This window comes from Pipistrellus hanaki (genome assembly GCF_964339955.1).
Source record: "Pipistrellus hanaki genome assembly, chromosome: 7".
Classification (NCBI taxonomy): domain Eukaryota; kingdom Metazoa; phylum Chordata; class Mammalia; order Chiroptera; family Vespertilionidae; genus Pipistrellus; species Pipistrellus hanaki.
The window spans coordinates 85,010,570-85,024,139 of record NC_140509.1 but is presented as its reverse complement, the minus strand read 5'-3'; the positions used below and the strand labels follow the sequence as shown (position 1 = coordinate 85,024,139).

At 43.6% G+C, this 13,570-nt stretch overlaps 2 protein-coding genes across 7 annotated transcripts in view; one reads left to right on the top strand and one right to left on the bottom strand.

The window, feature by feature from the left end:
- Positions 1 to 2,858: 2,858 nt before the first annotated feature.
- On the bottom strand, positions 2,859 to 5,951 carry GTF2H5 (general transcription factor IIH subunit 5). 3 transcript variants are annotated; one of them, XM_084889736.1, is made up of 3 exons: positions 5,852 to 5,951; positions 4,798 to 4,861; positions 2,859 to 3,355 (listed from the first exon to the last, which is right to left on the bottom strand). In XM_084889736.1, exons 2-3 carry the CDS (start codon positions 4,830 to 4,832, stop codon positions 3,175 to 3,177), a joined length of 216 nt encoding a protein of 71 aa, XP_084745862.1. In that variant the 5' UTR covers positions 4,833 to 4,861; positions 5,852 to 5,951; the 3' UTR covers positions 2,859 to 3,174. The 3 variants fall into 3 exon arrangements, with proteins under 3 accessions (XP_084745862.1, XP_084745861.1, XP_084745860.1); XM_084889735.1 differs by having other exon boundaries at positions 5,894 to 5,936; XM_084889734.1 differs by having other exon boundaries at positions 5,859 to 5,932.
- Positions 5,952 to 6,012: 61 nt separating this feature from the next.
- Positions 6,013 to 13,570, top strand: part of SERAC1 (serine active site containing 1) — a 33,340-nt gene continuing 25,782 nt past the window's right edge. For 2 of the 4 annotated variants that reach the window (XR_014795508.1, XM_084889706.1), the window contains exons 1-2: positions 6,013 to 6,147; positions 12,681 to 12,779. Coding sequence is in view for 2 of the 4 variants with exons in the window: in XM_084889706.1 (XP_084745832.1) it covers positions 12,689 to 12,779 (91 nt within the window). In the remaining 2 variants the exon portion in view is untranslated. The remainder of the gene's footprint in view (positions 6,148 to 12,680; positions 12,780 to 13,570) is intronic. The other 2 variants (XR_014795509.1, XM_084889707.1) reach the window with 1 other exon arrangement.

Here is a 13,570-nt window from a genome sequence, read left to right as displayed (position 1 = left end):
CCATTGAGGATACGCTTCACACTTAGTCATATCTCCTTAGTCTCTTCGGACCCCGTTTTTCAGTCTTGCCTTGTTTTTATGACCTTTGTGGTTTTGAAGAGCACTGGCCAGGTATTTGGTAGAATTCCCTTAAATCTGTGTTGTTCACAGTAAGACTGGGGTCATTGTTTTTTTAGGGAGAAAACCACAGAGGTGAAATACCCTTCTCATGGCATCATATTAGGGGTACATGTTCTTAGCATGACTTATTTCTGATGTTAACCCTGACACCTGGCTAAGACAGTCTTTTCCAGGTTTCTCCACTGAACAGTTACTTTCACTTGGTCTAAATCAACTCTTTGGAAGTGAGTCACAGTACAGCACATACTCACCGTAGGGGACTAAGTGCCACCTGGACTGAACAGCGTCACATAAGAAATCTGGAGACTCCCGATGACTTTAAAGGTTGAGAGGCACTGATCTAAGTCAATTTTCATTTTATTCCTCTTGGTCTAGGAATAAAGGGGAAAGATTTTTCACCCCAATAGAAGGAGAGGTACAACAGGGGGAAATTTTCCTTTTTCTCTGCTGGCAAATGGAGCCTTCCTTCCCTTGTCTGGGCTGCTGGTGTGAATAAACTACCTTGCAGTGGCAGCCAATGACTTGCGACCACAAGGCAGAAAGCCAGGAACCAAAAACCAATATGATTAGGATGGCAGAGCAGAAGCAGGGTGAACACCTGGAGCTGTCTCCAGACTTCTTGTTACATTAGACCAGAGGTTCCCAAACTTGTTTGTGCCGTAGACCCCTTGCCATGTTTTTCGGTTTTGGGTAGACCCCCTACTTACCTGATATTGATTTTTTTGTAAATTTCTAACTGTAGTGAAGTTTAGTGTTAAAATTTAATAAAAAATAATGTACCTACTTTTCTCCGGCATTCTCAAACAAAATAACACTGATTCACTATAATTTGTATGATAAACTACCAGTTTATATTTTTTTAAATATTTTCTCAGCACTTTCCTATTCAAGATTCAGGAAACGAATGAACGTATTTTTCTCACATTCATATTTATAGAGTGACGAATTGAACAAGTCGGTGCAAGTTCGAGAAGCTTTGAGACAAAAATTGGCAAGAATGTTTACTGCGCGTATGCTTGTAACATGATACTGGTATATCATTATGTGCAGGTTTTTATCCTACAACTTACACAATTTTATAAACATATATAATAAATTTTTTACTTCATAGGTACTTTTATAAATAATTTATATGTTTTTATATTATAAGATAATATGATGTAAGTAAATAGGTACTATCAGTGTATGTTGAGATCCACTATCGTGGACCTCCATTTTCATTTCATGGACCCCCCAATTTTTTTTTTTGCTGACGTAGACCCCTTGCAGGTTGTCATAGACCCCTGGGAGTCGATATAGACCACTTTGGGAATCACTGCATTAGACAATTAAACTTCTTCATTGCTTAAATAACTCTTCACTGGTGTTCAAGTTAAAAGCATTACTGATAAAGATTCAGATGTCTCACCCGTCTTTTTTCTTTTTTTAAATATATTTTTTATTGATTTTTTTACAGAGAGGAAGGGAGAGGAATAGAGAGCTAGAAACATCGACCAGCTGCCTCCTGCACACCCCCTACCGGGGATGTGCCTGCAACAAATGTACGTGCCCTTGACTGGAATTGAACCTGGGACCTTCCAGTCTGCAGGCTGACGCTCTATCACTGAGCCAAACCGGTTTAGGCTCATCTATCTTTTTAAAACTGTATCCTTTACAGGTAGGACATGGAGGTACTTAATTAGTTTTTGAGTAAGTGATGGACTGAAGGAACTGAATAACAGAATAATGTAACTAATGCCAGCATATTTGCAATTAGATTCTGTACTTCCATTTCTTTTCTCAAATACAATAAAGTTGTATACATCCTGCCACTAGAGAAAAATTAGTATGAACATTTGAATAATGATGAAATTTTCTGATGTATGCTTATCAAATTGAGGTTTAATGAATGTATAGTTGACTAAATTTTTAGGACTGATTTATTTATTAACCAAAATATCTTGAATGTGGTTGAGGCAAACAATGGAATACCTACTATAAGGCTATGAGAATGAAAAAACTACAGCTGGCCCTTGAATATAGGGAGTGAACAGAGTGGATAGGACACCGACCTCTGTGCAGTCAAAAATCCATGTATAACTTTTGACTCTTCCAAAACTTTATTAATAGCCTCCTTTGGGTGGAAGCCTTACCAATAACATAAAGAGTTGATTAAAACATATTTTGCAAGTTATATGTATTATGTACTATCTTCTTACAATAAAGTAAGAAAAAAAAAATCACAGGGAGAATACATTTACATTATTTATTGAAAAAGATCCACATATAAATGGACTTGCACAGTTCAAACCCATTGTTCAAGGTCAACTGGATAACATCACTCGACAGTGCAGATTATTCACAGACACAATGCTGAGTAATAGATGCCGGACAGGAATACATGCTGCATGATTCCATCGGTAAAAAGTTAACAAATAAGCAAAACTATGCTGTTCAAAGTCAGCACAGTGCTGGCCCGTGGGTGTTTCTATGAAAGGGCTCTTGGGATGGTGGTAGTCGTCTCTTTCTTGATCTGGGTGTTGGTTATGTAAGTGTGTTCAGTTTGTGGAAATTCTGAGGTTTGTACAGTTATGACTTGTGCATTTTCTGTATGTATGTCATACTTTTATTAAAAATTTATCTGAAGTTTCTAGGTGAAACAAAACCAACCACACTGAAACTACAAAAACTCACAATTAGTAACAGGAACAAGAAAAATAAGCATCTAGGCTAGACTGATAATTAAAAGTCATATTCCATTATATTCCTAATGTATTAAATTGTGATGAAAAAGGTAGGAAAACAATTTATGTTTTAATAAAAGATAATATAAAGTCAAATTATTGCCAACTGTTAAAGTTTTGTGGTTTTTTTTTAATTCTAGGGTACACCTAGTAAAAAAAGGAAACCACGCACACAAAAGAACGGAACATCAGCCCAGGGGCTTTTTTCTGAACAAATGACCCCTGAGTCTTTCCCACAGCATGCTTCTTAGCAAGGCTCTAAGTCTAGCCTGTCACACAAGATACTAAGTGAAGAGTCTCTTGCATCTGTTACTTTTAATATCTAATATTTTCACTTCTGGGTAAGAGAAAAAGCATTTTGGTCCATTAGTTCACCTACTCGCTCCTGGAGGACACTGACAAACTCTGCTATGACGAAGACATGGGTGTCATCAATGTCTTGAATGATGAACTTCTTCCCTAGAGCATTTGACTCGTCCAAGTACAGCAGGAACTGCTTCATGGCAGGGTCACTGTGGAGGGAAACTCATACTGGTGAGAAACCTTACTGTCAATTTACACCAGAACCTGAGTGGTTAGAATTTTGAGCATGTAGAATTTTTAGGTTAAGTTAAAAATCCTAAACTCTCACTCCCATGCTGCCTTAAGTGGTAATGATTTATAGATGTAGCTTCATTTTAGAGCTGTTAGTATACGTTTAAGAGAAAGAGGCCAATAATGTTTTGAAATGAATTCATCACTGACAAGTGAAGAAGTAATGTTCAAAGCTTTGTAGTTAATAGGGCCTAGAATCACAGCCTCCTCGACTGACTTTAAAAATGAATTTCCTTACTTGTCCAGAACCATTACATTTAAAAAGCCAATAGCCTTTCACTACCTTTCCAGGGACACATTAATTTACAAAGCCAGTTAAATCATCACTTTATAAAGCAGGGTGCCAGCTAGAGTCAGATCTGGATTCAATTGTGTGACCTTAAAATGTACTGAATCTCCCAAAGCCTCAAAGTAAACCTACATAAAAGAATTGTTATGGAAATTATAGGAGAAAAATGCCAAGGATAGTATTTGATCTGCAGTTGGTACTCAAGTATTTCCCCCTTCCTTAAAATACTGAAGTTTGTAAGTCTGAAATATCATGTAAACAGTACCATTATCTATATTGTGACTCATATTAGGGGCATAGAGATACAGGGAACAGTATTTCCAGACAATGGAAGTGTTCACAGAGCGAGATTCCCAGATGAGACAATTACTGGTGGGGCAAGCAAACAAGTGGAGACTGAGCAGTTCAGGCCTCCAGCTGCATGATAACCAAGCCCCCTGTTACGGGGCTGACAGGTGCTGGGCGTGAGGGCCTCTGCCCATTTAGGTTTCTCCTTCCTCCTTTGAAGTGTATGACTAGGTTAAGCAACCTCCAGCTGGCTCGCTTAGCTTTCCCCCTGCATGTTTGGAAGACCATAGCTTGTGAGGTGAAGACTTTGCAGACCCTGGAATTCTGTGGCAGGCAGTTAGACAGACAGGAGCAGAGCAAGGATGGTCACTGGGTGGAAAGCCCAGGTGCCCAGCAACGGGCAAAACTGGGAAAGTCAGGACTCACTCCCAGGATAACCCTTCCTCCCCCAGCATATCGCCGGTCATTCAGCTTAGACTCCCTGGCCTTTCAGATCGCTGGCCATGCCGCTCTGGGACCCCTGGCCTGTTGCTGGTCACGTGGTAGACCCACAAGTATGCTGCCTCCCGCCAAAACTGGGTGGAAATAGTAATGCCAAATAGATCAGTTCAACAGAGACATGGAAATCTGGCACCAGGAAGAAACTTAACGACAAAATCTGCTCCATTTGTTATCCAAATAAGAAAACTGAAGTCAAGCAAGGTGAAAAACTTGATCCATTCAGATCTTAAAACAAAAGAAAAAAGAGATTTAAAATGCTCATTAAGTATCAAAGCTACTAACCATTCTATAAGCACTCCTTTCAAGACGTTGACCATCTTTTCCTCAGTCAGAAGCAGCAGATGCCCTTAAAAATGCGAATAAAAGGAAGACAGTGACATACAATTCAAAAGCATCAACATTAATACACTTTGGAAATTTACCTCTGAAATGGGGCAGAATATGAATAAACATTTAAGTCTGTGAAGACAGAGAGCTAACATTAAGAAAACATACAGATATTCTGACCTTTCAATAAAATTACAAGTCTACTGGAAATATTAATGTATAAACCTTACTGGCAAACAAATTTTACCAGTCAATCCTAATGAAAGCAAGCGGCTTACCTACACCAGTGTGTCCAAACCCATTTTAAAAACATTAGTTGAGCCCTAGTTGGTTTGACTCAGTGCATAGAGCGCGGGTCTGCGGACTGAAAGGTCCCGGGTTTGACAAGGGTCCCGGCTCCAACGCCAGTAGGGGGCGTGCAGGAGGCAGCCAATCAATAATTCTCTCTCATCACTGATGTTTGTCTCTCTCTCTCCCTTCCTCTCTGAAATCAATAAAAAAAAAAATATTTTAAAGCAATAAAACATTAGTTGAAAGATTTCTCTTCCCACCAGGAGTATGATTTAAAAAATAAAAAAGATCCTGGGAGGCAGAAACCACAGGATGGTAGCTCCGAAAGAAGCCTTAAAATTATATATTGAGTCCAATCATCTCGTTTTACAGCTGAGCCAGAGCCTTTGAGGCGAGTAAGCAGTAGCTCCCCGTCCTCTCCCCAAGGGGTACAAGGTCTTCAGACTTGTGTTCATTTACAAAATAAATGACATTCCTAAGGATCTAAAGGGGAAAAACCCAGCCGTGCACGCCGTCCTAACCCTTCAACTCCCGCCCTGGTCCCCGGCCATGCCTCCCGGGGGAAAGCCACGGTTCAGTCCCTGCGCGCCAGCCGCGCGGCCCGTTAGATGGGGCCCGAGGGGGTGCGGGACGCCGCCCTGCACCCCCGCAGCTGGAGGACAGGCTTCGGGTGCCTTCACCGCTCCTCTCTTCCCCCGGGACCCCCACATCTTCCCGCTCCTCACTTTCCCCGCTCGTCCTGGGAGCAGACGCCACGCACCTCCGCCCACAGAACCAGCAGCTCTCCGGCGTCGCCTACAGAGCACGCCACGCGTTGCGTCATTGCGTCGGCGACGTCCCGGAGGGAGGGAGGCGGGACGTGGGCGGGGCCTGGGGCGGGGCGAGGAGCGCGGGGGCGGGGTCACGTGCCGCCCGCCTCCAGGTGGAGGCGCGGGCTGGCGGCCGGGAGGACGGCGGCTGCGGCTGACCCGGCGCCGGAGCGCTGCTGCGGGCGGGCCCCGCCGGGGCCGGCAGGTGGGAAGGGGAGCGGGCTTGCGGGGGCGGCGAGGGCGTCCGTGCGGCGGGCAGAGCGGAGAGCGGGGCCGGGGCGGCGGGCGGCTGTGGAGCGGCGGCGCCCCCGCGTGGCCTGGCGGGCCTCGCCTGACCCGCTGACCCTCCGCCGGGCGCGAGGGCCGCTCCTGAAGCCCTAAACGCCCTCGTTCCCGGCGGCGCCGTCCTCTGGTTCTCCCCCAAGACCCGGAGGGGACGGGGGTGCTGGGGGGCAGTGACGGAATGCTGGTCGGGAGGACAGATCGGGCCTTCCAGACCCGGACTCCAGCGCTGACCCCGAGGGCCAATAGGTTGAAGGCCGATAGGTCTCTGAACGCAGTAACGGTCATGTTAACCCGAGAGACCCGGAAGGCTCCAAAATCACCCCTTCCCCAAATTCTGGTCTGTGTTCTAACAGCGCTGTCCGTCCGTCTGTCTGCTTTTACCAGCGGAGGTACAGGGCCCTGCTTTCTGTTCCTGAGGTTGCATTGTACCTAATGAGCTCATTCATGCTGCTTCCTCACTCCGTGTGTTTCTATGATTTACACACCCAGCCCCCCCTTATTTCCCTTTTCCTAGTCCTCAAATCTGTTCCTTCCCGTTGGCTTCCATTCCTGTTGTGGGCAGCTGCGCCCTCTTTAATCTGCCTCTAAATAGTTCTTTCCAAGTTTCTTTCTTTCTTTCTTTTTTTCTTTTTTTTCCCCTTTTTTGGTCCTTGCATGCGTTCTTCTCTTTGGCCATCTCAGCAGTCCATCACGTTGACCCTCCCTCCACCCTGTGCTCCGGGTGCCATCCTGATGCCCATTAACGACCTGTGAGTTCTTACGTGTCTCCCTCAAGCCGCACTGTTGTAGGTGGTGGAACAGCGCTGGGTGACAGAATTAGGACAGAGGGTCCTCGCGGAAGGAAAAAGGGTTAGTCCTTAGAAATCCCAAGTCAAAGGATGGGCGAAAAATGAAACATTAGTTTGGAGGGTGGTAGCCAAATATTTAAGAAAAATAAATTCAGGATCCAGTTCAATTTATAGGTGAAAAATAAAACTTTGAAGACAGCTAATTAAATTAGAGTCTAATATTCACAACGGTGTATTATAGTCTATTGAATCGCAATAGACCCTCCCAGTGGGGGTCATGCAGGAGGCAGCCAATCAATGATACTCTCTCATGATTGATGTTTCTATCTCTCTTCCTCTCTCTTCCTCTCTGAAATCAATAAACAAACAAAAAGTCAGGGAACCTGACAGGGATCAGAGAAGATCCCTCATGACCTATGTCAGCTGGGACGGCCTGACAGACCGAGCACACCGCAGGCCCTGAGGGGACGCCTGTCTGCCTCTCTGGGGAGATTAGAAACTGCTGGGTGTCCCTCAGTTTTGAAAGAGAATGAGTTTAGGCTCTGATTTATCCAGCAAAGGTTTTGTTTAGATCCTCAGAAAGCAATTCCAGTCGAAAGCCAAAGCTGTAAAGGAGTCATTCATTTCTTCCCTGAACTTTAGTTACCTCACTTCTGATCAATGGCCTAGAGTCTCTGAATCCTTAACCCTTCGCTCCATCTTGAGGATTTCAAAAAAGCCTGAATTTAACTCCAGACACAAAGGAAGGAGTGAAGGGAAGAACATCCTTCCAGTCGAAGGGCAAGTCTCTCTCCCTCTCCGTTGGCACTAGGAAGCGGATAGGGAACAGCGAGGGGAAGGGCCTGGGCCTGCCGTTGGTGGGTTGCCTCGTGCAGTGGCTGGCAAACTGGTTCTCAGGACACATGCAGCTCTTTGATCACTTGACTTTTTAGCAAAGGCCAGCTCAGGAGTACCTTAATTAAGTTAATAACAATGTACCTACCTATATAGTTTCAGTTTAAAAAATTTGGCTCTCAAAAGAAATTTCAATCATTGTACTGTTGATATTTGGCTCTGTTGACTAATGAGTTTGCCCAACACTGGCCTAGTGCCAACTTCCATGGTCCATGATCAATAAATCCTGTCACAAGAGTTTTCCAGCGGCTTTTAAATGCTTGTCCTGTGCCCATACAGTGTGGCAATCGGCAGGGAGGGAAGAGAACAGTTAGTCATGTCCTTCAAGGCCAGGTGGCAAGGACAACAAACAGGCTTACCAGTGATGAAACAGTCCAAGTCACAGTAAGACAAATTGGGTCTTGGCACCAAATATGTTGTAGGCTATGGCAGTGGTCAGCAAACTCATTAGTCAACAGATCCAAATAACAGTAATACAATGATTGACATTTCTTTTGAGAGCCACATTTTTTAAACTTCTTCTAACGCCACTTCTTCAAAATAGACTCGCCCAGGCTGTGGTATTTTGTGGAAGAGCCACACTCAAGGGGCCAAAGAGCTGCATGTGGCTTGAGAGCCGCAGTTTGCCAACCACGGGGCTATGGGAATGGCGCCGGGTGGGGTCAGACCGGACCTGGGTTCAGCAACCTTGGTACTTGAGTTCTGGCTAGGAAAGATTTCAGAGCCAAGACCCAAACTATAAGAGAACATTTACTTATAAAACCACAGAGCTGGAAGACATAATTTCTAGAAGAAATGGACTTAGGAAACAGGTTATACAGGTAAGGAAAGGCCCTTGGAGCTTGGGTGTGAGGAGGTAATGAGGGGGGCGATGGAGGAGGGAGAGGAAGAAAGGTGCAGGCTTTCTCCAGAGTGTGCTGGGTCCTCTGACCTCAGGGTTCTCAGGTGGAGATGTTGGGGAGGTTCTAGAGGAGATCTCAGGAGAATACTCAGCAGCTTCCCAGGTGCGTCCTCTCAGGGTCTAGATCTCTCTTGATTGATTGATCAACACCAGGGCATGGGGTCATTGGTCAGTGCAGCTGGTCCTGAGGTCAGCCATGGGGTCACTGGTCTGGTTTTGCTGCTTTTCTGTACCTGGAGCTGAAATGCAACTGAGGCCTAGATGCCATCGTTAGGATAGAAAAGTCAGGGGCCCAAACCACAGGAGGAAGAAAGGGTGGCTATTGGAACTCTACATCACTTAGGGTTATGGGGTTGGAGTGTACATTGTCTTCATAATGCTGGGACACGCAAGTTGAAAATTTATACATTTGTGATCTCTGTTTTACTTTGGCCAGAAAATGTAAAACTGTGCTGTAGCCCCTAGCACACAGGACTCCCCCAGGAATCACTCCCCCTGAAGATGAACCCTCAAAGATTACAAAGTATAAAAGCAATCCATGAAGGATGGCCAGCCTGACTATTAGAAAGAGTGGCTCAACAGACTTTAAGTATGGCTAAAGTATAAGGAAGATTTAGAAACCATGCATACCAGTTGGTTTTTTGCTGCATTTATAAACAATAGCAAACCCTAGTAGCTTAAACAAGCCTGTGGGTTGAATATGGGGTTTGTAGGGTCAGCTATAGGCTAGTTAGTCTGGGATGGCCTCACATGCCCAGCAATTGGCACTGGCTGTCAGGTAATCCTGGTGGCTGGGCTGGTGGGGATATTGGGCAGCATTGCTCATGTCCTCCAGCAGACTAAGCTGGGTATTCAACATGGCGGTGGCCACAGGGTTCCCAAGAGCAGCGGAGACAGAAGCCTCGGTGTGCCAGTGCTTCCCTAGTCTCAGCTTGCATGATGTGTCTATTGTCTGACGGACAAAGTCAGTTGTGAGGCCAGCCCAGCGTCAGTATTGGAGGGAGGGGGTGGGCACTACCAACAAACACGGAAATAGGAAAAGGAATAACTTGTGGCCATTTTGTTATAATCTGCTATACTTCAAGACAAAAACTGAATAGTGTGGAATAAATAGCAAGCAAGTGTGAAAGTGAGATGATCAGAAATAAGAAAAAGTTATTGAAATACTCTGGATAGACTGCATGTGAGGCTAAATACAGCCCACTAAGCGATTGGTCAGTTGGAAGATAGATTTAGGGAGACAATCCGTAGTGCATGCTGGAGAGACAGAAAAAGGGAAAAAATACAGAAGTTGAGATTAGAATAGGAGGGTAGAGTAGAAAGTCTAACATACATCTATTGGGAGTACCAGAGGGAAAGACAGAATGGGGTGCTAAGTGGTAGTTATTACAAACATTGTAGCATTTAAGAAAGATACAAGTTCTACCTCTGAAGGAGCATATCAAATCCTGATACATACAAGCAAACCCATATCCAAACGTAAAGTAGAGAAGTTTAAGAAGTCAGAAGCAAAGAAAAGATCTTTAAATTGCCAGATGGGATATAGTAATCATGATAATGACAAGCAGCATTTATTGAGCGCTCACAACAGGCACTCTTCTGCGTGCTTTACTCGTGTTAACTCATGTGACATTGATAACAATCCTTCAAAACAATCCTGTGATTACTGCCATTTTATAGATGAGGAAAGTGAGACGCAGAGAAATTAATCAACTAGCTCATAATCATTTGTCTAGCTGTGTTTTAAAATGTTTCCAGGATTTTGTACTAATCATGTATGGTAGGATGACAGACACAGAGACGGCTGCTTTGAAAGAAGTTTATTATTTCTAGTTCCCAAGAGGAGGGTCATGTAACACCCCTCCCCCTCCCCTTCCCATTTACCCTCTCTCTCCCTCCCCATTCCCCCTCCCCTCCCTCCTCCTCCCTCTCTCCCTCTCCCCCCCTTCTCTCTTTCTCCCTCTCCCTCATTGGTGGTGTTGTTAATCCTCACCCGAGGATATTTTCCCATTGATGTTTAGGGAGAGAGGAACTGAGAGGGAGAGACCGAGAGAAACATTGATGTGAGGGAAACACATGAATTGGTTGCCTCCTGCTCGAGCCCGACCAGGCCCCGGGCCAGGGAGGTGCCTGCAACCAAGGTACATGCCCTTGATTCAAATCGAACCCAGGACCCTTTGGTCTGCAGGCTGATGCTCTATCCACTGAGCCAAACCAGCTAGGGCTAATCTCATTACTATTACTTTGCTTACAAAGAAACAAATTTACAACAGATTTCCCATGAACGATGAGAAATACCAGATGAAACATCAGTGAAAGTATCCATGTGCTGAAGGAAACCTGCTGTTCATCTAGAGTTCTGAGTCAGCTGTTTTAAGAAAAGGTGAAAACAGCATTTTCAGATGTGCTAAGACTGAGGGTGCTGACTATACACAGGCCTTCATGAAAGAACTGTCAGAGGATATATCTTCATCACTGATGATTTGAACCCAGAAAAAAGTAACAGATGTAGGAAACAATAGTAAGGAAGGAAATTGGCAGAACTGCTGGTAAATATACGCAGGGTGTCCCAAAAAAATGTATATACACTTTAACAGCTGATAGCTCCATTTTTAAAATGGAATGTATTTTAATAAACACTGCCTTTATGATTATTCAAAGTGTGTGCATACATTTTTTGGGACACCCTATACTTCAGAGAACATTGGAAATCCAGTAGTCAGGGGGAGGAGTGTGTGAATATTGAGGAGGATAGATGATGAATCCAGGTCCCTATGGAAGTGAAGGGATGGAGATCTAGAATATAGACCTTTAAAACAGTCACCTACAAGTTTACCTGTTGCCTAAACTAGTTTGCTTAGTCATCAGTTGATGTACTGGAATCACAAGAAAAAAGTTAAAGCTTTTATTTTGTGCTAACATATTTCTTACACATGTACATCAAATAATTCCCCAGTAATCTCTATAAAACTGCTAGGGATTGTTTATATATTGAACCAAAGGACCATTTTTTACATTAATCCAAGAGAAAGAAGAAAAATGTCTCCTCCAAAGAGAATCTGATACGATTCTAGAATGCTGAGTTTTTGTAGAAACCATTGCATCATATTTAGATCATCTGCACTCAGTCGGTGAAGCGGTAGAGCAACAATTCTCCATTGACAGGGTGCCAACTGTGAGCAAGCGGCTAAGATTTTAAACAGTGTTGGGAGCCATCCTGAAGGAGCTGGAGAAAAGCTAAATACTTCCCGGGTCCTAAGTAGGCCTTTCATTCCGAGTTGCTTTTCATTTCTGTAGGGCCTTCAGCCATCAAAGGTAAATAATATCTACTTATATGCATATATAGTTTTAAAAGACATTACAATTTTAAGTTTCTTTATTGACATTATTATTGATTTAAAAATTTTTTTGAGAGAGAGGGGGAGAAAGGGAGAGAGAGAAACAGCAGTTGGTTGCCTCCTGAGCACTCTGCAACGTGGGGATCCAACCCGTGGCCTAGGTGTGTGCGCTGACTGGGAATCGAACCCACGATTTTGGATGCATGGGATGACGTCCCACAAAGTGAGCCACTCGGCCAGGGCAAATTCCTATATTGACGTTCTGATTAATAACCTGTGTTTTCCAGTTTCTTATTAATCATAATTCACAATTGGACAGAGTTTGAAAAATAACCAAAGTACTAGTAAAATATTCTAATAAGCCAGCTTTAAGTTTTTAAGGGAGAAATATATATTTTTTAGTTAAAAAGGTTTTTCCTGCTCTTGAAAAATCTAACCCTATGCCTAATGCACTGTGATGTGACAAGTACTTAAGATTAAAAGAAGTGTTTTTAATTAGACACTAAACTAAATTTATAATAATTGTTCCAAGTACACAGAATGTCCCTGGCTGCTTATTGTGTCGTCTGTTGTAGAAGAATGGGAACCTCAACTCCTCCTCCAAAGAGCAGCACGTCCTGGAAAGATATCAGTGAGTAGTTTGAACAGTAATGTTTCCTCATAGGAGCAGTGGCCTGTTGCCAGGTGGTAGGTTGCCAGGATAGTTCACAAAAGCTTGTTGAACCCAGGATAAATCTGAGCTCTGTTTGTCTTCTCTGGGCTAATGGTCCACCCTCAATTGGTAGGCCTAGAGCTACGCACACTTCTTTTCTTGGGACTCTTGTCCCTCTCACGTGTTTCCTGTTAGATCCATACTAATCCTTCTGAATTTAACTTATGTATTACTGCATTCTCCTTCAGCAGCTAGTTATTGTTTAAACTCCTGCAAAGCACATGTATTAGAAGTGAGCATCGAAGATGTGTTTACTTTATGTATCCCAGTAGACAATCATAGTCCCTCAGTGCAGTGTTGGCAGTGAAAGGGAGAACTACCCTGTTTCCCCGAAAATAAGACAGTGTCTTATATTAATTTTTGCTCCCAAAGATGTGCTAGGTCTTATTTTTTGGGGATGTCTTATTTTTCCATGAAGAAGAATACGGTACACATTTATTGTTAAATGAAAATAAAGGAAATTTATTACCTGTATATGGTACGGTAGTACGGTAGTTGTCAACACAAACCAGACAAACTGTGAATCCTACAGTATCAAGAATTTACTCATTTATTCAATGACAATCATGCCAATCATCTTCTGGAACATCATAACAATCCAATTCCTGAATTTCCTGGTGAATTTCTTGTGACTCCATTTCTTTCAGAATCAGTGGACCAAATCTCTCATGTTTAGCCTAGGGGGGCCTTATTTTCGGGGGATGCCTTAT

What these genes read in the sequence shown, in the direction of transcription:
- GTF2H5 (XM_084889736.1), bottom strand. Translation starts at nt 4,832, where the DNA reads ATGGTCAACGTCTTGAAAGGAGTGCTTATAGAATG. An exon ending in AAAGGAGTGCTTATAGAATG is followed by an intron (nt 3,356 to 4,797) that starts GTTAGTAGCTTT and finishes TTCCCTCCACAG; the next exon opens with TGACCCTGCCATGAAGCAGT.